The sequence below is a fragment of the Nerophis ophidion genome, linkage group LG04 (assembly GCF_033978795.1).
Source record: "Nerophis ophidion isolate RoL-2023_Sa linkage group LG04, RoL_Noph_v1.0, whole genome shotgun sequence".
Classification (NCBI taxonomy): domain Eukaryota; kingdom Metazoa; phylum Chordata; class Actinopteri; order Syngnathiformes; family Syngnathidae; genus Nerophis; species Nerophis ophidion.
This window is the reverse complement of record NC_084614.1, coordinates 4,277,966-4,303,921: the sequence shown is the minus strand read 5'-3', so window position 1 is coordinate 4,303,921 and position 25,956 is coordinate 4,277,966. Positions and strand designations below refer to the sequence as shown.

The 25,956-nt window shown below is 37.9% G+C and overlaps 1 protein-coding gene across 5 annotated transcripts in view; it reads right to left on the bottom strand.

The window, feature by feature from the left end:
• LOC133550771 (stAR-related lipid transfer protein 13-like) overlaps positions 1-23,919 on the bottom strand; it is a 54,619-nt gene extending 30,700 nt beyond the window's left edge. Inside the window, exons 1-3 of one of the 5 annotated variants that reach the window (XM_061896796.1) lie at positions 16,050-16,164; positions 3,390-3,781; positions 75-146 (exon numbers count right to left, since the gene is read on the bottom strand). In XM_061896796.1, coding sequence (XP_061752780.1) covers positions 75-146; positions 3,390-3,402 — 85 coding nt within the window. In that variant the 5' untranslated portion in view covers positions 3,403-3,781; positions 16,050-16,164. Of the gene's footprint in view, positions 1-74; positions 147-843; positions 2,775-3,389; positions 3,782-15,933; positions 16,011-16,049; positions 16,327-23,564 lie in introns of those variants that run through there. The other 4 variants (XM_061896794.1, XM_061896793.1, XM_061896797.1 and 1 more) reach the window with 4 other exon arrangements.
• Positions 23,920-25,956: the final 2,037 nt, after the last annotated feature.

Below are 25,956 nucleotides of genomic sequence, written 5' to 3'. Positions count from 1 at the left end.
GTGCCGCCAGAAGACGGGGAGGAGACGCAGGGAAAGTCAGAAGGTAAAAAGAAAACAAAGGAGGTGCACGTTACCTTGGTAGAGCTGCGCGTACTGAGGGAACCCGGCCGCCCTCAGCCAATCACACGCCTCCTTGGCCTCCAGCTCTGCAAGAAGGCGGGAAAAGCGCCGGCGTTAAAAAAAGAAGTCCCCGCCCACACGCCGTCCCAGCATTCCTAGCGTCTGGGGGCGGAATTGGCTGGTGCTCTGGGAATTGTCAGGAATGATGCGAGTGGGAAGACAGGAAGTGTGACTGAGAGGAGCACGCCGCGCCGTCTCCACGGCAACGCGGCCCATTAGGCCCCTTTACTGCCCTCCGCTTTTACCGCTTTTATTTTTCCATCAACATGTGCGACGGTGCGTGTTTATGAGCGGCTTTTTTAAACACACCTAGTCGCCATGGCGCCGCCAACGAGCGCGTTTGTTCTAGAAAAGTCTGCGGAAATCAATATTTGCACGTTTGGGTGGGGAAATGAACACAACAGGTCATACAGTAAATGTTCAAAAGGAATCAGTTGAATAAATATTGCATTAAATTATGTTAACGGACAAATATGGTCATTTAATTAGGTGCACATTTAAATCAAATATAAAATAAAAAACAGTGAAGTTGTCACGTGTAAATGCTAAATAAAAAGAGACTAAAACAAATCATTTTCAACTTATATTCAATTGAGTAGACTGCAAACAAGATGTCATTTTTTTTTCAAATATTAGCTCATTTGGAATTGGATGCCTGCGACGTGTTTCCCAAAAAGCTGGCACAAGTGGTCAAAAAGACTGAGAAAGTTGAGGAACGCTCACCGAACACTTATTGGGAACATCCCACAGGTAATTGGGAACAGGTGGGTGCCATGATTGGGTGTAAAAGCAGCTTCCATGACAATCCGCAAACAAGGAGGGGGCGAGGGTCACCGCTTTGTCAACAAATGCCGGAGCAAATTGTTTAAGAACAACATTTCTCAAGCAGCTATTGCAAGGAATTCAGGGATTTCACCATCGATGCTCCATAATATCATCGAAAGGTTTAGAGAATCTGGAGAAATCAATGCAGAGGCGGTACTGCATCAGATTGCGACATCAGTGTGTAAAGGATATCACCATATGGCCTCAGGAACACTCCAGAAAATCCCAAAAAATATTTACAATCTAAAACTACATCCAAAACAGTCGACAACTACATAAAATGTGCAACTTCAATAAAAAAATGTGCAACTATTCAAAAACAGTCTACAACTACATCCAAAACAATCTACAACTACATCAAAAACAGTCTACAACTACATCCAAAACAATCCACAAATACATACAAAACAGTCTACAACTACATCCAAAACATTCCACAACTACATCCAAAACAATCCACAACTACATCCAAAACAATACATAACTACATCCAAAACAGTCTACAACTACATCCAAAACAATCGACAACTACATCCAAAAACAATCTACAACTACATCCAAAACAATCCACAACTGCATCCAAAACAGTCTGCAACTACATCCAAAATAATCCACAACTACATTCAAACCAGTCTACAACTACATCAAAACAGTCTACAACTACATCAAAAACAGTCTACAACTACATCAAAAACAGTCTACAACTACATTAAAAAGTCTACAACTAAATCCAAAACGATACGAAACTACATCAAAAACAATCTACACCTAAATCAAAAACAGTCTACAACTACATCAAAAAGTGTAGAACTACATCCAAAACAATCCACAACTACATCTAAAACAGTCTACAACTACATCAAAGTCTACAACTACACCAAAAACAGCCTACAAGTATATCATAAACAATCTACAACTACATCCAAAACATTCTACAACTACATCCAAACCAGTCTACAACTACATCAAAAACAGTCAACAACTACATCAAAAACAGTTTACAACTGGATCAAAAACAGTCTACAACTACATAAACAGCAGTCTACAAATATGTCAAAAACAGTCTACAACTTCATAAATAACAGTCTACAAATATGTCAAAAACAGTCTACAACTAGATCAAAAACAGTCTACAACTAAATCTAAAACAGTCTATAACTAGATTAAAAACAGTCTACAACTACATCCAAAACAATCCACAACTACATTCAAAACAACCTACAATTACATCCAAAAACGGTATAAAACTACATCCAAAACAGTCAACAACTACATCCAAAACAGTGTAAAACTACATCAAAAACAGTCTGCAACTACATCCAAAACTGTCTACAACTACATCCAAAACTGTCTACAACTACATCCAAAACTGTCTACAACTACATCCAAAACGGTCTACAACTACATCCAAAACAACTTACAACTACATCCAAAACAGTCTGCAACTACATCCAAAACAGTCTGCAACTACATCCAAAATCATATACAACAACATCCAAACCAGTCTACAACTACATAAAAAACAGTCTACAACTACATCCAAAACAACTTACAACTACATCCAAAACAACTTACAACTACATCCAAAACAACTTACAACTACATCCAAAACAGTCTGCAACTACATCCAAAATCATACACAACAACATCCAAACCAGTCTACAACTACATAAAAAACAGTCTACAACTACACCCAAAACAACCTACAACTACGTCAAAAACAATCTACAACTATATCAAAAACATAGAGGTCCCATAAAGGTCCCATAGAGGCCCCGTAAAGGTCCCATAGAGGCCCCGTAAAAGGTCCCATAGAGGCCCCGTAAAGGACCCATAGAGGCCCCGTAAAGGTCTCATAGAGGCCCCGTAAAGGTCTCATAGTGGCCCCGTAAGGTCTCATAGAGGCCCCGTAAAGGTCCCATAGAGGCCCCGTAAAGGTCCCATAGAGGCCCCGTAAAGGTCTTATAGAGGTCTCGTAAAGGTCCCATAGAGGCCCCTTAAAGGTCTCACAGAGGCCCCGTAAAGGTCTCATAGAGGCCCCGTAAAGGTCCCATAGAGGCCCCGTAAAGGTCCCATAGAGGCCCCGTAAAGGTCCCATAGAGGCCCCGTAAAGGTCCCATAGAGGTCCCTTAAAGGTCCCATAGAGGCCCCGTAAAGGTCTCATAGAGGCCCCGTAAAGGTCCCATAGGGGTCCCGGGTCTCCTCAAGGGAGTGAGACGCTCGTCCAAGTCAACTATGCCAACAATAAAATGGAAGCCCGGGACTCAATTCTGCACGGCAACAGAATTATTTGCTGTAAAAAAGCAGCCAATCAGAATGAAGGAAAATAAAAATAAATGAAAAGAAGTCTTCATGGAGGAGGACAAGACGTGACGTCCCTCCTCGGCTGTCCTCCTCTCATCTCCATCACGCCTCCACCTTCTAATGGAGGACAAGAAGCTTACTTGAAGACTTCATGGCTCATGGATGTCCCGTCTTCATCCTCCTCCTCCTCCTCCCTCACACCTCCACTCTCAGGTTGTAACGAGGGTCTCTTGTCCTGGTCAGAGTCCTCCCACACTTGCCTCCATCCTCCTCCCTCACACCTCCACTCTCAGGTTGTAACGAGGGTCTCTTGTCCTGGTCAGAGTCCTCCCACACTTGCCTCCATCCTCCTCCCTCACACCTCCACTCTCAGGTTGTAACGAGGGTCTCTTGTCCTGGTCAGAGTCCTCCCACACTTGCCTCCACACTACAAGTCCACATCACATGGTCTCGGCCTGGACGTCACACAGGAAATGACTCCTTTCACACAAGCTTGTCTCCGCCTTGGAGGTCAGCTGGACTCTTATCTTCCCTTCATTGGTCGGCACACACACACACACACACACACACACACACACACACACACACACACACACACACGCACACACGCACACACGCACACACGCACACAGCATAGCAGTTGAGTAATCCAGATTTCTTTTTTTACTTAGATTTTAAAAAAACTTCAACAAAAACAATCTACAGCCACACATTGAAAACATAAACTAATCAAAAACAATCTCCAACTACATCGAAAACTACTATTTACATCTACGTACAAAAACTACAACTTCTAAAACCGCATAAAAAACAACGCAAAACGACAACAAAAACAACCTACAACTACATCCAAAACAGTCTACAACTACATTAAAACAATCTATAAATACATCTAAAACAATTCACAGCTACATCAAAAACAATATCCAACTACATCGAAAACTACCTACACCAAAACAACTATGCACATCAATGTAAAAAAAACTACAACTTGTAAAACCACATAAAAAGCAATGCAAAACGACAACAAAAACAACCTACAACTTCATCAAAAACAATTTACAACTACATCCAAAACAATCTACAACTACATCCAAAATAATCCACAACTATTTCCAAATCAATCTACAACTACATCCAAAACAGTCTACAACTACGTCAAAAACAATTTGCAACTATATCAAAAACTATTTACAACTACCTCCAAAACAATCTACAACTACATCCAAAACAGTCTACAACTACGTCCAAAAAAATCTACAACTACATCAAATCAATCTACAACTACATCAAAAATAGTCTAGAACTACGTCAAAAACAATCTACAACTGCATCGAAAACAATCTACAACTGCATCGAAAACAATTTACAACTACATCAAAAACAGTCAACAACTATATCAAAAGCAACCTACAACTACACCCAAAACAATCTATAACTATATCCAAAATAGTCTACAACTACATTAAAAACAATCTACAACTACATCAAAAAAATATACAACTACATCAAAAAGAGTCTACAACTACATCAAAAACAGTCTCCAACTACGTCAAAAACAATATACAACTACGTCAAAAACAATTTACAACTATATCAAAAACAGTCTACAACTACTTCAAAACCAGTCAATAACTACATCAATAGCAATCTACAACTACATCAAAAACAATGTACAACTACATCAAAAACAATCTCCGACTACATCGAAAACTACCTACACCGAAACAACTATGTACATCGACGTAAAAAAACTACAACTTATAAAACCACATAAAAAACAATGCAAAACTACAACAAAAACAACTATCTACAACTACATCAAAAACAGTCTACAACTACGCCAAAAAAATGTACAACTATATCAAAAACAATTTACAAATACATCAAAAACCGTCTACAACTACGTCAAAAATAATTTACTAATATATCAAAAACAATTTACGGCTACATCCAAAACAGTCTACAACTTTGTAAAAAAACGTCTACAACTACATCCAAAACAATCTACAACTACATCAAAAACTGTCTACAACTACATTAAAACAATCTACAACTACATCAAAAACAATCCACAACTACATCAAAAACAGTCAACAACTACATCAAAAGCAATATACAATTACATCCAAAACAATCTACAACTACATCCAAAACAGTCTACAACTACATCAAAAACAGTCTACAACTACATCAAAACCAGTCAACAACTACATCAAAAGCAATCTACAACTACATCAAAAACAATGTACAACTACATCATAAACAATGCACAACTACATCAAAAACAATGTACAACTACATTAAAAACAGGCTATGACTACATCAAAAACAATGTACAACTACATCAAAAACAATTCACAACTACATCAAAAACAGTCTACAACTCCATCAAAAAATCCACAACTCCATCCAAAACAATCTACAACTACATCAAAAACTGTCTACAACTGCATCAAAAACAATCTACAACTACATCAAAAACAACCCACAACTACATCCAAAACAATCTACAACTACATCCAAAATCTACAATTACATCAAGAACAATCTACTAATACATCAAAAACAATCTACAAGTACATTCAAAACAATTTACAACTGCATCCAAAACAGTCTACAACTACATCAAAAACAATCCACAATTACATCCAAAACAATCTACAACCATATCAAAAACTGTCTACAATTACTTCAAAAACAATCTACTAATATACCAAAAACAATCTACAAGTACATCCAAAACAATTCACAACTACATCCAAAACAATCTACAACTACATCGAAAACTGTCTAAAACTGCATCAAAAACAATCTAAAACTACATCAAAAACAACCCACAACTACATCCAAAACAATCTACAACTACATCCAAAATCTACAATTACATCAAGAACAATCTACTAATACATCAAAACAATCTACAAGTACATTCAAAACAATTCACAACTGCATCCAAAACAGTCTACAACTACATCAAAAACAATCCACAATTACATCCAAAACAATCTACAACCATATCAAAAACTGTCTACAATTACATCAAAAACAATCTACTAATATACCAAAAACAATCTACAAGTACATCCAAAACAATTCACAACTACATCCAAAACAATCTACAATTACATCAAAAACAATCCACAATTACATCCAAAACAATCTACAACCATATCAAAAACTGTCTACAATTACATCAAAAACAATCTACTAATATATCAAAAACAATCTACAAGTACATCCAAAACAATCTACAACTACATCCAAAACAATAGCCCAAAAAAACCCCGGTGAAGTTGCTAAAGTAGTAAAAATGTTCAGACTGGACACGGCATGAGGTTCACTATGTCTAATAAATACAATAATACAATACAAAAACTAAAAATGTACAATCATAAGCAACAGTAACTAATACAAATGTACTAATAAATAATACTGTCTGGAATATCTAAAATGATGTACAAATTATATTTACTCATTTTCAATATTTTTCTGCCTACATGATGTAAAACGTGTGTGTGTGTGTGTGTGTGTGTGTGTGTGTGTGTGTGTGTGTGTGTGTGTGTGTGTGTGTGTGTGTGTGTGTGTGAACAAAGCCGCGTTTTGTTCCTGGGCCCAGAATTTAATCAGTGGATGAATGAGCAGGCCGCCATGTTGCTGTCACACACACGGGGGCGCTAATCCAGGCGGCCTGCTGGCATGAAGGCATGACAACATGAATGTGTGAATGTCTGCCTTCACAAGCGCACAACAAAAGTCATTCCTGACACAAGTGGGGTGCCAACACACACACACACACACACACACACACACACACACACACACACACACACACACACACACACACACAATCCTTTTCAACCCATATTCAGTTGAATATGCTACAAAGACAACATATTTGATGTTCAAACTCAAACATTTTTTTGTTGTTGCAAATAATCATTAACTTTAGAATTTGATGCCAGCAACACGTGACAAAGAAGTTGGGAAAGGTGGCAAAAAATACTGATAAAGTTGAGGAATGCTCATCAAACACTTATATGGAGCATCCCACAGGTGTGCAGGCTAATTGGGAACAGGTGGGTGCCATGATTGGGTATAAAAAAAGCTTCCCAAAAAATTCACAAGAAAGGATGGGGCGAGGTACACCCCTTTGTCCACAACTGCGTGAGAAAATAGTCAAACAGTTTAAGAACAACGTTTCTCAAAGTGCAATTGTAAGAAATGTAGGGGTTTCAACATCTACGCTCCATAATATCATCAAAAGTTTCAGAGAATCTAGAGAAATCACTCCACGTAAGCAGCATGGCCGGAAACCAACATTTCCGATCCCTCAGACGGCACTGTATCAAAAACAGACATCAATCTCTAAAGGATATCACCACAAGGGCTCAGGAACACTTCAGAAAACCACTGTCACCAAATACAGTTGGTCGCTACATCTGTAAGTGCAAGTTAAAGCTCTACTATGCAAAGCGAAAGCCATTTATCAACAACATCCAGAAAAACCGGGCCCGAGATCATCTAATATGGACTGATGCAAAGTGGAAAAGTGTTCTGTGGTCTGACGAGTCCACATTTCAAATTGTTTTTGGAAATATTCCACATCGTGTCATCCGGACCAAAGGGGAAGCAAACCATCCAGACTGTTATCGACACAAACTTCAAAAGCCAGCATGTGTGATGGTATGGGGGTGCATTAGTGCCCAAGGCATGGGTAACTTACACATCTGTGAAGGCACCATTAATGCTGAAATGTACATACATGTTTTGGAACAACATAAGCGTCGTCTTTTTCATGGACGCCCCTGCTTATTTCAACAAGACAATACCAAGCCACGTGTTACAACAGCGTGGCTTCATAGTAAAAGAGTGCGGGTACTTTCCTGGCCCGCAGTCCAGACCTGTCTCCCATGGAAAATGTGTGAAGCGTAAAATAGGACAGCGGAGACCCCGGACTGTTGAAGGACTGAAGCTCTACAAAAAACAAGAATGGGAAAGAATTCCACTTTCAAAGCTTCAACAATTAGTTTCCTCAGTTCCCAAACGTCTATTGAGTGTTGTTAAAAGAAAAGGTGACGTAACTCAGTGGTGAACATGCCCTTTCCCAACTACTTTGGCACGTGTTGCGGCCATGAAATTCCATCCATCCATTTTCTACCGCTTATTCCCTTTGGGGTGGCGGGGGGCGCTGGTGCCTATCTCAGCTAAAATCAGGCGGAAATTATTATGTAGTTGTAGAATGTTATGGATGTAGTTGTAGACTGTGTTCAGAGTTTAGTGGAAGAAGTTCATGGTCTCAGACACGAGGGCTTCATTCTCAACAGTGACATCATTTCCTGTCCTCCTTTTTTCCCAGGCCTCCCGAACGCCACGCCAGATAAAAAGTGCAACAGGAAGTTGCCAGACTGAACATGTCACAGACGCTTAGAGGACCACCACTTTATCTGTTCATCCATTTTCTACCGCTTGTCCCTCTCGGGGTGCTGGAGCCTATCCCAGCTGCACGTCACAGACCAGTTAGTGTTGCCAATCAACTTATCCCCAAAACCCCCAAAGTCACATGCAAAGACCAAGGAATTGAACCCAAGGCCCTCTTACTGTGAGGCACACACACTAACCCTTATATTATATATACATATATACACATTTTCATTAATATTGTAATATTGTTATCATATCATTGTAAATAAAATAGCATACTAATAAGTATTATGATATACAACAATTATATAATATATATATAACAATTATTACTATTGTATATTAATAATTATTAGTAGTAATTATTATTTTATTAATGACAAATCTGATTATTCATAAAATAATATTTAATATATTAATGCAAATAATGATAATGATCAATAATATTAAATATTAATAATACTGCATTAATGTTATGAATCATATCATAAATAAAATATAGCATTCAAATAATAAATATTATATAATATGTAACGACTGTATGAAACAATTATTACTACTTCTTAATAATTATTAATGATGGCATTTATCATGTTATTAATGACAAATCCAACTATTCATAAAAATAAGATGTATTATCCATCCATTTTCTACCGCTTATTCCCTTTCGGGGTCGCGGGGGGCGCTGGCGCCTATCTCAGCTACGCAAATAATAATATTAATCAATAATTATTATTACATAATTATATATATAATCATAATATTGCAATAATGTTATTATTCGTATTAATTATAAAAAATAGCATGCTATAATATATAACAATTGTATTATCATAATTAGTCATATTTATGTTATTAATGACAAATTATATTATTCATAAATATATTTTTTATTCTATCAAGGTAAATAATATTAATAATCATTCATAGATATTTATATCAATTATGAAAATGTCATTACGTTTATTAATAAGACTATCAAACAAAAACAGCATACTAATAAGTATTATATAATCAATAACAATTATATTATTATATATAACGATTATTACTGCTATATAATAATTAGTAGTAGTATTTATTATATCAATGACAAATATTTTCATAAAAATATGATATTAATGCAAGTACTAATTAATGATATAATTATCATCAATATTGCATTAATGTTAATTATACATAAGACTAGTATTATTAATCATAATACATAATTTAATTATCATATATACCAATTATATAATAATTATATTAATGTCAAATCGTATGATTAATAAAAATAATAATAATTACATTAATGCAAATACTATGAAAACTAATCATTCATTATTATTATTACATAACTACATATATAGCTATTATAATTACTAATACTGTTAATGTTATTAATCATATTATTATCATACATAAAATAGCGTACTAAAATATGTATTATAAAATAACTATTATTATATATAACAATTATTACTACTGTATAGTAATTTGTTGTAGTAGTACCTATTATGTTAACAACAAATCATATTCATCATAAAAAATTCAATATTCATTATTATAATGCAAATATTTTTAATAGTAATCAATAATTATTATTTTATATCCATAAATATAATGTCATTATTACTATAAAGAAGCATACTTTGTAGGTCGGACAGTAGACGGGTTGTGGTCATGGTGCCTACTCTCCAGCAGAGGGAGCTCTAACCCACGCCCCTTCTCCCTATGACGTCACATAACAGCTGACAGTTCTTACTGGGTCCTGAAATATGAGAGAAAAACGATAGAGATCAAATCCAAACTAACATTTTAAAGGCGATCCAAATAAAAAAATGATGTATTATTAGGATTGTTCTATTTTGATTGGCAGCTGTAACAAAACAAAACCAACGAGCAAAGCAGGACCCGACTTGTCCCCGTCCTCACATTCTTCAGCTCGCCTCTTGGATCTTTTTTTTTTTTTGCAAACCTCACGCGACGTGATGAAGCCGACTGAGACGAAATAGGGCGGGACAAGACCGAGCACGCCGCTGCCCTGCCTGCGGGCCACGCTTCTCTACTCACCCTCTATTAGCACGCACACACACACACACGTCTTATGTTCAACTCAATAGACTGCAAAGACGAGAGGAATTGGATGCCTGCAACATGTTTCAAGAAAGCTGGCACAGGCGGCAAAAAAGACTGAGGAAATGCTCATCAAACGCTTATGTGGAACATCCCACAGGTGAACGGGCTGATTGGGACCAGGTGGGTGCCATGATTGGGTATAAAAGCAGCTTCCATGAAATTCACAAACAAGGACGGGGCGAGGGTCACCACTTTGTCAACAAATGCCTGAGCAAGAACAACATTACTCAACCATCGGATTTCAACATCCACGCTCCGTAATATCATCATAAAATGCAGAAAACCTGGAGAAATCACTGCACTTAAGCCATATTACGCGCTTTCCATACCTCGGGCGGTACTGCATCAAAAAGCCACATTAGCATGTAAAGGATATCACCACATGGGCTCGGGAACACTTCAGAAAACCTCCAACATTTGGTCGCAACATCTGTAAGTGCAAGTTAAAACTCTACTATGCAAAGCCACAGTCATTTGTCAACAACACCCAGAAAGTTGTATTCTGTTTTTATTCCCGAACTACACAACATGCCAACTTTACTGGTTTGGGGTTTTGTTTTATTAACAATTTTTAACGTCACTTTCACCCATTTACACACATGAATAAAATATAAAATAATAATAATAATATGTGACTTATGTTGAACATTTTCATGACTATGATCCTTGTGGATCTAAGGGACCAACCAGCTATTGCAAGGAATTTAGGGATTTCACCATCTACGCTCCGTGATATCATCAAAAGGTTCAGAGAATCTGGAGAAAGTATATCACCACAAGGGCTCGGGAACACTTCCGAAAACCACTGTCAGTAACTACAGTTGGCCGCGACATTTGTAAGTCCAAGTTAAAACTCTACAATGCAAAGCCAAAGCCATTTATCAACAACACCCGGAAACGCCGCCTGCTTCGTTGGGCCCGGAATCATCTAAGATGGACTGTTAAGTGCAAGTTTAAACTCTACAGTGCAAAGCCAAAGACAATTATCAACAACACCCGGGAACGCCGCCGGCTTCGCTGGGCCCGGAATCATCTAACATGGACTGAAAGTGCAAGTTAAAACTCTACTATGCAAAGCCACAGCCATTTATCAACAACACCCACAAACTTGTATTCTGTTTTTATTTATGAATTACACAATGTGCCATCTTTACTGGTTTGGGGTTTTGTATTATTAACAATTGTTAACGTCAATTTCACCCATTCACACACTGATGAAAAAAATATAAAATAATAATCATAATAAAATGTGACTTATTTTGACCATTTTCATGACTAAGACCCTTGTGGATCCAAGGGACCAACCAGCTATTGCAAGGAATTTAGGGATTTCACCATCTACACTCCGTAATATCATCAAAAGGTTCAGAGAATCTGAAGAAGTCATTGCACGTAAGCCATGATATTACAGTTTCCATCCCTCAGGCGGTACTGCATCAAAAAGCCACATCAGCGTGTAAAGGATATCACCACATGGGCTCAGGAACACTTCACAAAACCACTGTCAGTAACTAAAGTTTCCCGCGACATTTGTAAGTGCCAGTTAAAACCCTACAATGCAAAGCCACAGCCATTTATCAACAACACCCAGAAAGTTGTATTCTGTATTTATTTACAAATTACACAACGTGCCAACTTTACTGGTTTGGGGTTTTGTATTATTAACAATTTTTTACGTCACGCCAGCCTGCATCCCAGCGTCACGCCGCCAGGATGTGGTGTCGACGCCCCGGGGAAAAGTGGGATCATGTGACAGGAAGTAGAGGAAGTGAGGCCAGCTGATGACAACACAAACAATGCAGCACTTCACACGTCTGGGAAGTCAGCGCACAGAGCCAAGACATAATGCACCCTCCTGTTGTTATGACATGATTGTTCACCTCCATCCACTCTACTTCATGTTTCTCAACTACATCAAGTATGTTTGTGTAGTTTATATGTCAAGTACATCAACTATGTGTGTGTAGTTTGTTGTGTTTGTTAAGTATTAATGAGTACATCAAGTATGTTTGTGTAGTTTATGTTGTGTTTGTAAAGTATTTTATGAGTACATCAACTATGTTTGTGTAGTTTATGTTGTGTTTGTAAAGTATTTGATGAGTACATCAACTATGTTTGTGTAGTTTATGTTTAGTTTGTAAAGTATTTGATGAGTACATCAACTATGTTTGTGTAGTTTATGTTGTGTTTGTAAATTATTTTATAAGTACATCAACATTAAGTATGTTTGTGTAGTTTGTTGTTTGTAAAGTATTAATGAGTACATCAAGTATGTTTGTGTAGTTTATGTTGTGTAGTTTATGTTGTGTTTGTTAAGTATTTGATGAGTACGTCAAGTATGTTTGTGTTGTGAATTTAAAGAATTAATGAGTACATCGAGTATGTTCATGTAGTTTGTGTTGTTTGTAAAGTATTTGATGAGTACATCAAGTATGTTTGTGTAGTTTATGTTGTTTGTAAAGTATTAATGAGTACATCAAGTATGTTTGTGTAGTTTGTTGTGTTTTTAAATTATTAATGAGTACATCAAGTATGTTTGTGTAGTTTATGTTGTGTTTGTAAAGTATTTGATGAGTACATCAAGTATGTTTGTGTTGTGAATTTAAAGTATTAATGAGTACATCAAGTATGTTCATGTAGTTTGTGTTGTTTGTAAAGTATTTGATGAGTACATCAAGTATGTTTGTGTAGTTTATGTTGTGTTTGTAAATTATAAGTACATCAACATTAAGTATGCTTGTGTAGTTTCTGTTGTTTGTAAAGTATTAATGAGTACATCAAGAATGTTTGTGTAGTTTGTTGTGTTTGTAAAGTATTTTATGAGTACATGAAGCATTTTTGTGTAGTTTGTTGTGTTTGTAAAGAATTTATGAGAACATCAAGTATGTTTGTGTAGTTTGTTGTGTTTGTAAAGTATTAATGAGTACATCAAGTATGTTTGTGTAGTTTATGTGTAGTTTGTAAAGTATTTGATGAGTACATCAAGTAGTATATTTATGTTGTGTTTGTAAAGTACTTCATGAGTACAACAAGTAGTATATTTATGTAGTTTATATGTTGTGTTAGTGAAGTATTTACGAGTACATTGAACAATGTTTTTGTAGTTTTTATGTTTTGTTTGTAAAGTACTTTGATTATATCAAGTAGTATATTGATGTAGTTTTTATGTTGTTTTAGTGAAGTATTTATGAGTTCATTACTTAGTATGTGTATGTTTTGTCTGCAAATTACACGACAATTTGTAGTGAAAATTGCACTAGCAGTACTGCGCTAACACTGCTGAGCTAACATTACCGCGCTAATACTGCTGCGCTAACCCTGCTATGTTAAGACCGCAATGCTAACAGTGCTGCGCTAACACTTTAATGCTAACAGTGCTTCATTAATACTTAAGTGCTAACACTGCTGTGCCAACAGTGCTTCACTAACACATTTGTGCTAACAGTGACTTACTAACACTGCTATGCTAACACAGGTGCGCTAACACTTTTATGCTAACAGTGCTTCACTAACATTTAGTGCTAGTGCTAACACAGGTGCGCTAACACTTTTATGCTACCAGTGCTTCGCTAACACTGCTATGTTAACACAAGTGCGTTAACACTGCCGCACCAACACTTTAGTGCTGACATTGATGCGCTAACACATTTGTGCTAACAATGTTGCGCTGACACTTTAGTGCTAACAGTGCTTCTTTAACACTTTAGTGCTAACACTGCTGTGCTAACATAGGTGCACGAGCAGTGCCGCGCTAACACTTTAATGATAAAAGTGCTTTGTTAATACTTTAGTGCTAACAGTGCTGTGCCAACAGTGCTTCACTAACACATTTCCGCTAACAGTGCTTTACTAACACTGCTATGCTAACACTGGTGCACTAACACTTTTATGCTAACTGTGCTTCACTAACATTTAGTGCTAGTGCTAACACAGGTGCGCTAACAGTGCTGCGCTAACCATTTTGTGCTACCAGTGCTTTGCTAACACTGCTAAGCTAACACAGGTGCGCTAACACTGCTGCACCAACACTTAAGTGCTGACATTGCTGCGCCAACACAGGTGCGCTAACAACTTTTGTGCTAACAGTGCTTCGCTAACACTGCTATGCTAACACAAGTGCGCTAACACTGCCGCACCATCACTTCAGTGCTGACATTGCTGCGCTTACACATTTGTGCTAACAGTGTTGCGCTGACACTTTAGTGCTAACAGTGCTTCTTTAACACTTTAGTGCTAACACAGGTGCACTGGCAGTGCTTCGCTTACACTTTAGTGCTAACAGTGCTTCTTTAACACATTAGTGCTAACACAGGTGCGCTAACAACTTTTGTGCTAAAAGTGTTTCGCTAACAGTGCTTCGCTAACACTGCTGCACTAACACTTCAGTGCTGACACTTTAGTGCTAACACAGGCCGTGCTCCGCAAACACTTTAATGCTAACAGTGCTTCATTAACACTTTAGTGCTAACACTGGTGCGCCAACATTGCTTCACTAACACATTTGTGCTAACAGTGACTTACTAACACTGCTATGCTAACACAGGTGCACTAACACTTTTGTGCTAACAGTGCTTCGCTAACACTGCTATGCTAACACAAGTGCGCTAACACTGCTGCACTAACACTTCAGTGCTGACATTGATGCGCTAACACATTTGTGCTAACAGTGTTGTGCTAACACTTTAGTGCTAAGAGTGCTTCTTTAACACTTTAACGCTAACACAGGTGCACTAGCAGTGCTTCGCTTACACTTTAGTGCTAACAGTGCTTCTTTAACACTTTAGTGCTAACACAGGTGCGCTAACAACTTTGGTGCTAACAGTGCTTCGCTAACACTGCTATGCTAACACAAGTGCGCTAACACTGCCGCACCAACACTTCAGTGCTGACATTGCTGCGCTTACACATTTGTGCTAACAGTGTTGCGCTGACACTTTAGTGCTAACAGTGCTTTTTAACACTTTAGTGTTAACACAGGTGCACTAGCAGTGCTTCGCTAACACTTTAGTGCTAACAGTGCTTCTTTAACACTTTAGTGCTAACACTGCTGCGCCAACATTGCTTCACTAACACATTTGTGCTAACAGTGCTATGCTAACACAGGTGCGCTAACACTTTGGTGCTAACAGTGCTACTCACTGATATTTTATCTTTCCCTTCAAAACAAACTCGCCAAACCTCTTCCCAGTTCACTTCCTGTTTGACAGCCCTTTTAGACTGCACCCCCCGGACCCAGGCGGCGGACATGTCGCTACCTTGCTGCAGCCTCCGCAGCAGCTGCTGGCGGGCGATGACGCGCGACAGGCGGAGGGCGGAGCGACGGCGGGGGGTGTGGCCTAGCCGCAGATAGTGGTCCTGGCCGTCCCGCGTCATGGCGCCCAGGCAGCTGGCTTCACCCTCGCTGCTGCTTTCGCTGCTGTCGTCCTTTGTCTCCGTGGCCGTGGCCGTGGACGTGACGGCGGGAGTGGGACTGCGTGACATGTCTCCACGCACCCACACACACACACACACACACACACACCTCCACCTCCGCGTCCCCCCGCGTGAAAACTGTGGAATTCCTCCGACACGCCCTCACTGGACGTGGGCCACGCCCACCTCCGGGCGGGCCAATCAAAATTGACTCCGCCCACCCGCGGCAACCAACACCTGAGGCCACAAAAATCTCGGGAGAGGAAGTTAAAGATGACGAGTCTGCCCTCCAGAGGCAAGCTGGCGGCACTGCAATAATCACCGGAAGTGACGCCTAACCTGTTCCGGCTTTTCACAATAAAAATAACACTACGCGTGCACACGCGGGTCGAATCAAAAACAAACATAAACACGCACATGCAACATGTATATCCACCATAAAAATAATTTTTTTCCAGGAGAAAAAGATCAAACTATCAACAAAAAAAAAAAAGTAGTGAGTGAGTGAATTATATTTATATAGCGCTTTTCTCTAGTGACTCAAAGCGCTTTACATAGTGAAACCCAATATCTAAGTTACATTTAAAGCAGTGTGGGTGGCACTGGGAGCAGGTGGGTAAAGTGTCTTGCCCAAGGACACAACGGCATTGACTCGGTCGGCAGAAGCGGGAATCAAACCTGCAACCCTCAAGTTGCTGGCACGGCCGCTGTACCAACCGAGCTAAACCGCCAAGTAATGTTTGAGTGTACACACGAAAATACCTTTTTCCGACATGATTTTGACAAATATTGTATATAATTCATATCATATATACATAAATATATATCCATCCATTTCCTACCGCTTGTTCCTTTTAGTTTCACTATAATGACTTTGTTTTTCTCCCTGCGACAATGACGGATGGTGATAGAAGGAACAATTCCAACATACTACAGTACATAGGATGAGTTTACATGCTTTTAATATGGCGTGTCAAATCATCAAAATCTATAAATTTTAAGCTTGAAATGGATAAATTAGCTAAAATGCTAGCATGCTAAGATTAGCATGAAAACATAGGACAAGTTAGCATACTTCCAAGTTGGCGCCAAGTATCAAAAGTCAAGCTAATTTCGGTTTAAATAAATAACCTTTGTAGAAAAATGCTAGGATACAACTTTAGCATTATTTTGCTAGCATGCTAATATAAGGTAAGTTAACATAGTTTTAATATGGCGTGTCAAATCATCAAAAGCTATACATTTTAGCCTTAAAACGGATAAATTAGCTAAAATGCTAGCATGCTAAGATTAGCATGAAAAATAGGACAAGTTAGCATACTTCCAAGTTGGCGCCAAAGTATCAAAAGCCACGTTAAATAAATAACATTAGTACAAAAATGCTAGGATAAAACTTTAGTATTATTTTGCTAGCATGCTGATATAAGATAAGTTAACATAGTTTTAATATGGCGTGTCAAAGCATCAAAATTTATACATTTTAGGCTTAAATGGATAAATTAGCTAAAATGCTAGCATGCTAAGCTAAGATTAGCATGAAAACATAGGACAAATTAGCATACTTCCAAGTTGGCGCCAGGTATCAAAAGTCACGCTAATTTAGGTTTAAATAAATAACATTTGTAGAAAAATGCTAGGATAAAACTTTGGCATTATTTTGCTAGCATGCTAATATAAGATAAGATAACATAGTTTTAATATGGCGTGTCAAATCATCAAAAGCTATACATTTTAGCCTTAAAACGGATAAATTAGCTAAAATGCTAGCATGCTAAGATTAGCATGAAAAATAGGACAAGTTAGCATACTTCCAAGTTGGCGCCAAAGTATCAAAAGCCACGTTAATTTAGGTTTAAATAAATAACATTAGTACAAAAATGCTAGGATAAAACTTTAGCATTATTTTGCTAGCATGCTGATATAAGATAAGTTAACATAGTTTTAATATGGCGTGTCAAAGCATCAAAATTTATACATTTTAGGCTTAAATGGATAAATTAGCTAAAATGCTAGCATGCTAAGCTAAGATTAGCATGAAAACATAGGACAAATTAGCATACTTCCAAGTTGGCGCCAAGTATCAAAAGTCACGCTAATTTAGATTTGAATAAATAACATTTGTACAAAAATGCTAGGATAAAACTTTAGCATTATTTTGCTGGCATGCTAATATAAAATAAGTTAACAGTTTTAATATGGCGTGTTAAAGCATCAAAAGCTATACATTTTAGGCTGAAAATGGATAAAATGAGCTTAAATGCCAGTATAAAATGTTAGTATGCTAAGGTTAGCATGAAAACACAGGACAAGTTGGCATACTTCCAAGTTGGCGCCAAGTATCAAAAGTCACGCTAATTCAGGTTTAAATAAATAACATTTGTAGAAAAATGCTAGGATAAAACTTTAACATTATTTTGCTAGCGTGCTAATATAAGATAAGTTAACATAGTTTTAATATAGAATGTCAAAGCATCAAAATCTATACATTTTAGGCTTAAAACGGATAAAATTAGCTAAAATGGTAGCATGCTAATATTAGCATGAAAACATAGGACAAGTTAGCATACTTCCAAGTTGGCGCCAAAGTATCAAAAGCCACGTTAATTTAGGTTTAAATAAATAACATTAGTAGAAAAATGCTAATATAAAATTTCAGCATTATTTTGTTAGCATGCTAATATAAGATAAGTTAACATAGTTTTAATATGGCGTGTCAAATTATCGAAATCTACACATTTTAGGCTTAAAACGGATAAATTAGCTAAAATGTTAGCATGCTAAGGTTAGCATGAAAACACAGGACAAGTTAGCATACTTCCAAGTTGGCGCCAACTATCAAAAGCCACGCTAATTTAGGTTTAAATAAATGGCATTAGTAGAAAAATGCTAGTGTAAATCGTTTAGCATTATTTTGTTAGCATGCTAATATAACATAAGTTAACATAGTTTTAATATGGCGTGTCAAAGCATCGAAAGCTGTACATGTTAGGTTTAAAACGGAAAAAATGAGCTAAAATGGTAGCATGCTAACATTAGCATGAAAACATAGTACAAGTTAGCATACTTCCAAGTTGGCGCCAAAGTATCAAAAGCCACGCTGATTTAGGTTTAAATAAATAACATTTGTAGAAAAATGCTAGGATAAAACTTTAGCATTATTTTGCTAGCATGCTAATATAAGATAAGTTAACATAGTTTTAATATGGCGTGTCAAAGCATCAAAATGTATACATTTTAGGCTTAAACGGATAAAATGAGCTAAAATGCCAGCATAAAATGTTAGCATGCTAAGGTTAGCATGAAAACACAGGACAAGTTAGCATACTTCCAAGTTGGCGCCAACTATCAAAAGCCACGCTAATTTAGGTTTAAATAAATGGCCTTAGTAGAAAAATGCTAGTTTAAATCGTTTAGCATTATTTTGTTAGCATGCTAATATAACATAAGTTAACATAGTTTTAATATGGCGTGTCAAAGCATCGAAAGCTATAAATGTTAGGCTTAAAACGGATAAAATGAGCTAAAATGGTAGCATGCTAACATTAGCATGAAAACATAGTACAAGTTAGCATACTTCCAAGTTGGCGCCAAAGTATCAAAAGCCACGTTGATTTAGGTTTAAATAAATAACATTTGTAGAAAAATGCTAGGATAAAAAACTTTAACATTATTTTGCTAGCATGCTAATATAAGATAAGTTAACATAGTTTTAATATGGCGTGTCAAAGCATCAAAATTTATACATTTTAGGCTTAAACGGATAAAATGAGCTAAAATGCCAGCATCAAATGTTAGCTTGCTAAGGTTCGCATGAAAACACAGGACAAGTTAGCATACTTCCAAGTTGGCGCCAACTATCAAAAGCCACGCTAATTTAGGTTTAAATAAATGGCATTAGTAGAAAAATGCTAGTTTAAATCGTTTAGCATTATTTTGTTAGCATGCTAATATAAGATAAGTTAACATAGTTTTAATATGGTGTGTCAAAGCATTGAAAGCTATACATGTTAGGTTTAAAACGGATAAAATGAGCTAAAGTGGTAGCATGCTAACATTAGCATGAAAACATAGGACAAGTTAGCATACTTCCAAGTTGGCACCAAGTATCAAAAGCCACGTTAATTTAGGTTTAAATAAATAACATTAGTAGAAAAATGCTAGTATAAAACATTTAGCGTTATTTTGTTAGCATGCTAATACAGGATAAGTTAACATAGTTTTAAGATGGTGCCGAATTCGGTATCGAAAGCCATGATTAACAGGTTCAAAAAAATAAAACGAGGTAAAATGCTAGCATAGAATATTAGCATGCTAACATTAGCATGATAACAAGTTAGCAATTTTGAAATGGCGGCAAGTATAGTATCAAAAGACATAATTAACAGGTTTAAACGGTTAAAACAAGGTAAAATTCTAGCATAAAATATTAGCATTCCACTGTTAGCATGATAACATAGGAAAAGTTAGCATACTTTTAAAATGGCGACAAGTACAGTATCAAAAGACATGATTAACAGGCATAAACGGATAAAACGAGGTAAAATGCCGGCGTAAAATATTAGCATGCTAACATTAGCATGATAACAAGTTAGCAATGTTAAAATGGCGGCAAGTATAGTATCAAAAAACATAATTAAGAGGTTTAAACGGATAAAACAAGGTAAAATTCTAGCATAAAATATTAGCATGCTAATGTTAGCATGATAACAGGAAAAGCTAACACACTTTTAAAATGGTGACAAGTACAGTATGAAAAGCCATGATCAACAGATTTAAACGGATAAAACGAGGTAAAATTAAAGCATAAAATATCAGCATGCTAACATTAGCATGATAACAAGTTAGCAATGTTAAAATGGCGGCAAGTACAGTATCAAAAGACATAACAGGTTTGAACGCATAAAACGAGGTAAAATTATAGCATAAAATATTAGCATGCTAATGTTAGCATGAAAAAAAGTTAGTATACTTTTAAAGTGCCGACAACTACAGTATCAAAAGACATAAACAGGTTTAAACGGATAAAACAAGGTAAAATTATAGCATAAAACATTAGCATGCTAACGTTCGCATCAAAACAAGTGCGTATACTTTTAAAATGCCGGCAAGTACAGTATCAAAAGACATAATTAACAGGTTTAAATGGATAAAACGGGGTAAAGTGCTAGCATAAAATATTAGCATGTTAACAAGTTAGCAATGATAAAAAGGCGGTAAGTACAGTATCAAAAGCCAAAATTAACCAGTTTAAACGGATCAAATGAGGTAAAATGCTAACGTAAAATATTAGCGTGCTAACATTAGCATTATAACAAATTAGCATACCTCCAAATTGGCACCATTTATCAAAAGCCACGTTAATTTAGGTTTAAATAAATAACATTAGTAGCAAAATGCTAGTATAAAACTTTTAGCATTATTTTGTTTTGCATGCTAATACAGGATAAGCTAACATAGTTTTAAGATGGTGCCGAATTCGGTATCGAAAGCCATGATTAACAGGTTCAGACAAATAAAACGAGGTAAAATGTGAGCATAAAATATTAGCATGCTAACATTAGCATGATAACAAGTTAGCAATTTTGAAATGGCGGCAAGTATAGTATCAAAAGACATAATTAACATGTTTAAACGGATAAAACAAGGTAAAATGCTAGCATAAAATATTAGCATTCCACTGTTAGCATGATAACAGGAAAAGTTAGCATACTTTTAAAATGGCGACAAGTACAGTATCAAAAGACATGATTAACAGGCATAAACGGATAAAATGAGGTAAAATGCTGGCGTAAAATATTAGCATGCTAACATTAGCATGATAACAAGTTAGCAATGTTAAAATGGCGGCAAGTATAGTATCAAAAAACATCATTAAGAGGTTTAAACGGATAAAACAAGGTAAAATTCTAGCATAAAATATTAGCATGCTAATGTTAGCATGATAACAGGAAAAGCAAACATACTTTTAAAATGGTGACAAGTACAGTATGAAAAGCCATGATCAACAGATTTAAACGGATAAAACGAGGTAAAATTAAAGCATAAAATATCAGCATGCTAACAATAGCATGATAACAAGTTAGCAATGTTAAAATGGCGGCAAGTACAGTATCAAAAGACATAACAGGTTTGAACGCATAAAACGAGGTAAATTATAGCATAAAATATTAGCATGCTAATGTTAGCATGAAAAAAAGTTAGTATACTTTTAAAGTGCCGACAACTACAGTATCAAAAGACATAAACAGGTTTAAACGGATAAAACAAGGTAAAATTATGGCATAAAACATTAGCATGCTAACGTTCGCATCAAAACAAGTGCGTATACTTTTAAAATGCCGGCAAGTACAGTATCAATAGACATAATTAACAGGTTTAAATGGATAAAACGGGGTAAAGTGCTAGCATAAAATATTAGCATGTTAACAAGTTAGCAATGATAAAAAGGCGGTAAGTACAGTATCAAAAGCCATAATTAACCAGTTTAAACGGATCAAATGAGGTAAAATGCTAACGTAAAATATTAGCGTGCTAACGTTAGCATTATAACAAATTAGCATACTTTTAAAATGGAGGCAAGTACTTTATCAAAAGCCATGATTTTTAGGTTTAACCGGATAAAACGAGGTAAAATATGAGCATAAAATATCAGCATGCTAACAAGTTAGCAATGTTAAAATTAGATTAGATTAGATAGTACTTTATTTATTAAATGGCGGCAAGCATAGTATTTAAAGCAATAAAACTGTAATATAATCACAGATTAGCAACACAAACAGCATAATATCAAAAGAGAAGCCAAGAATCCTAATTAAAATCTGCACAAACGCGGGAAAACCACCTCAACCAAACTTAAAAAAAACACCTCTGTCATCACTTTAATCCCCTGGGCTCACTTTCACTTTCGTTTCGCGGACTCATCGCTATTTAGTAGAGCGCTCGGTTACCATGGTTACCACCAACCGTCTCGTCTACATGCTCCCTCATAAATATATTAGTCTCGGCTTCCTATTGGTCGGCGCTGCGTGACGTGTGGCCTGGAGGGCGTGGCTAGTTGACAACAAAGAGGATGACGTCACCGGCATGTGTTCTGCATATGCGCTTTTCACTTGTGTTTAGCGCGTTAAAAAATAATAAATAAATTTAAAAAAAATTAAGGAATGGGTCACGTGCTCCTGGCGTGATATTTAAATATTTGCCCCCCCCCCCCCTACCTACGGGTGGGCTAAATGTGACCACGACCTTCCCAAAATATCAACAACACAACACATGCGTGCGGGCGCTAATTGCTGACGTCACACACAAAAAACAAAAACAAAAAAGCACGCCGCGTGGGAGTGTTGTTGTGCGGTTCTGACCTGCCAGCCGTCTGTCGCGGACTTTCTTCCACAGGAGATCCCAGGCTTTGGACGTGGAGTCCCGCAGCTGCTCGCTGATGGAGCGGCGCAGCTGGAGCTTGGCGCTCTTCCGCGGGCTCGTCATGGCGGCGGCGGCGGCGCGCACCGACACGTCGTCGTCATGGTGGCGAATAACCACCGGCCGCCGCGGCTCCGGACGGGGTCCTGGTTCTGCCGCAGTGAAGCAGCTCCTGCTGCGTCACGTCACGTCACGTTGCTCTGCAGGTACTCCGCGTGTAGTACTCTGCGTGTAGTATTCCGCGTGTAGTACTCCGCGTGTAGTACTTCCTCAGCGGGCGGCTGTCAAGGGCGCATGTGTGACAAGGAGAGCCAGATGTGAGAGACCCCCACCCTCCACCTCTGCGCGCGCAACACACACACACACACACGCGCGCGCGCGCACACACACACAAGAGTCGTGCATTCATTGGCAGCCCGTTTTTGCGTGTGCTAGAGATGCGCGGTTTGCGGTTTTTCCGCGCAGTCCGCGGATAAACCGCGGGTCCGGCGGGTGACATGACGAAAAATTTTAAAAAGGGGAACATTATCACCAAACCTATGCAAGTGTCAATATATACCTTGATGTTGCAGAAAAAAAGACCATGTATTTTTGGTCATATGATACTGTAGCACCACAAGGCGATACAGAGATGATGTGATATCGGATGGAATATAATATTGCAATCTTGATATTCACACTCAAAAAAATTTTTAAATGGCTCAAAGTGGGCTGAGACTGTGTAAAGATAACTTAACGCCATATATGGTCATCAGGACGTTTGGTCACGTGACCGCCCTCATTGGCAGGAGCGGCGCGGGGGGTGTCGTCTTTCAGGCGCTCCAGTCCTGCTGCTTCTGTCGCGGCACACGGGAGGTCAGCCCGGTTCAAAGGATCACATGATCAATCCTGGTTAGTCAGGCCCCGCCCCCTTTGTGATTCATTTGCATGTCTGCAGGTCACCACCGCCACCTCTTCATCATCATCATCCTCCTCCTCTTCATGCATTTTTCAGCATCACCACGCCGCCCCTGCTTATGCAACGAGAAAAAAGCAGCAGATGGGAATCACCTTAACCTACATTCCTGCTCACTCCATGCAAAATGTCCATTAATGAAACTTGACCACAGACTTAGTCCCAGCCCCTCCCTGCTAAGTCACCGGTAAGAACATCATGTTGTCCCAGCTGGACTGATTGACCGCTCCCTGAGTCCGTCCGATTCCTGGGGTGATTCACATTCTCAATTAAAACCCATTTTGTATAGTAATTATAATGGATATTTTTCCAAAACGAGTGGCGGGCCACTTTAAATGAAATTGGCGGTCCAGATTAAATGGTTGCGGCGGGCAACATTAAATGTTGTGGCAGGCGACCTCAAATGACGTGATGGTCGAGTTTAAATGATGCAACGGGTAAGTTTAAATGACGTGGAGGGCCACTTTTAATGACGCAATGGGCCACTTTAAATGACACGGCTGGTTAGTTTAAATGATGCAGCGGAGTAGATTAAATGATGCGACGGCCCACGGTAAATGACGCAGCTGGTAGGTTTAAAAGATGTGGCAGGCCAGATTAAATTACGCGGCTGGCTAGTATAAATAATGCAACAGGCCACTTTAAATGAAAGTGGCGGTCCAGGTTAAATGGTTGCGGCGGGCAACATTGAATGTTGTGGCAGGCTACCTCAAATGACGTGATGGTCGAGTTTAAATGATGCAACGGGTAAGTTTAAATGATGTGGAGGGCCACTTTTAATGACGCAATGGGCCACTTTAAATGATACGGCTGGTTAGTTTAAATGATGCAGCGGACTAAATTAAATGATGCGACGGGCCACGGTAAATGACGCAGCTGGTAGGTTTAAAAGATGTGGCAGGCCACCTTAAATTATGCGGCTGGCTAGTATAAATAATGCATCAGGCCACTTAAATGAACGTGGCGGTCCAGATTAAATGGTTGCAGCGGGCAACATTGAATGTTGTGGCAGGCTACCTCAAATTACGTGATGGTCAAGTTTAAATGATGCAACGGGTAAGTTTAAATGATGTGGAGGGCCACTTTTAATGACGCAATGGGCCACTTTAAATGAAATGGCTGGTTAGTTTAAATGATGCAGCGGACTAGATTAAACGATGCGACGGGCCACGGTAAATGACGCAGCTGGTAGGTTTAAAAGATGTGGCAGGCCACCTTAAATTATGCGGCTGGCTAGTAAAAATAATGCAACAGGCCACCTTAAATGAAAGTGGCGGTCCAGATTAAATGATTGCGGCGGGCAACATTGAATGTTTTGGCAGCCTACCTCAAATGACGTGATGGTCGAGTTTAAATGATGCAACGGGTAAGTTTAATTG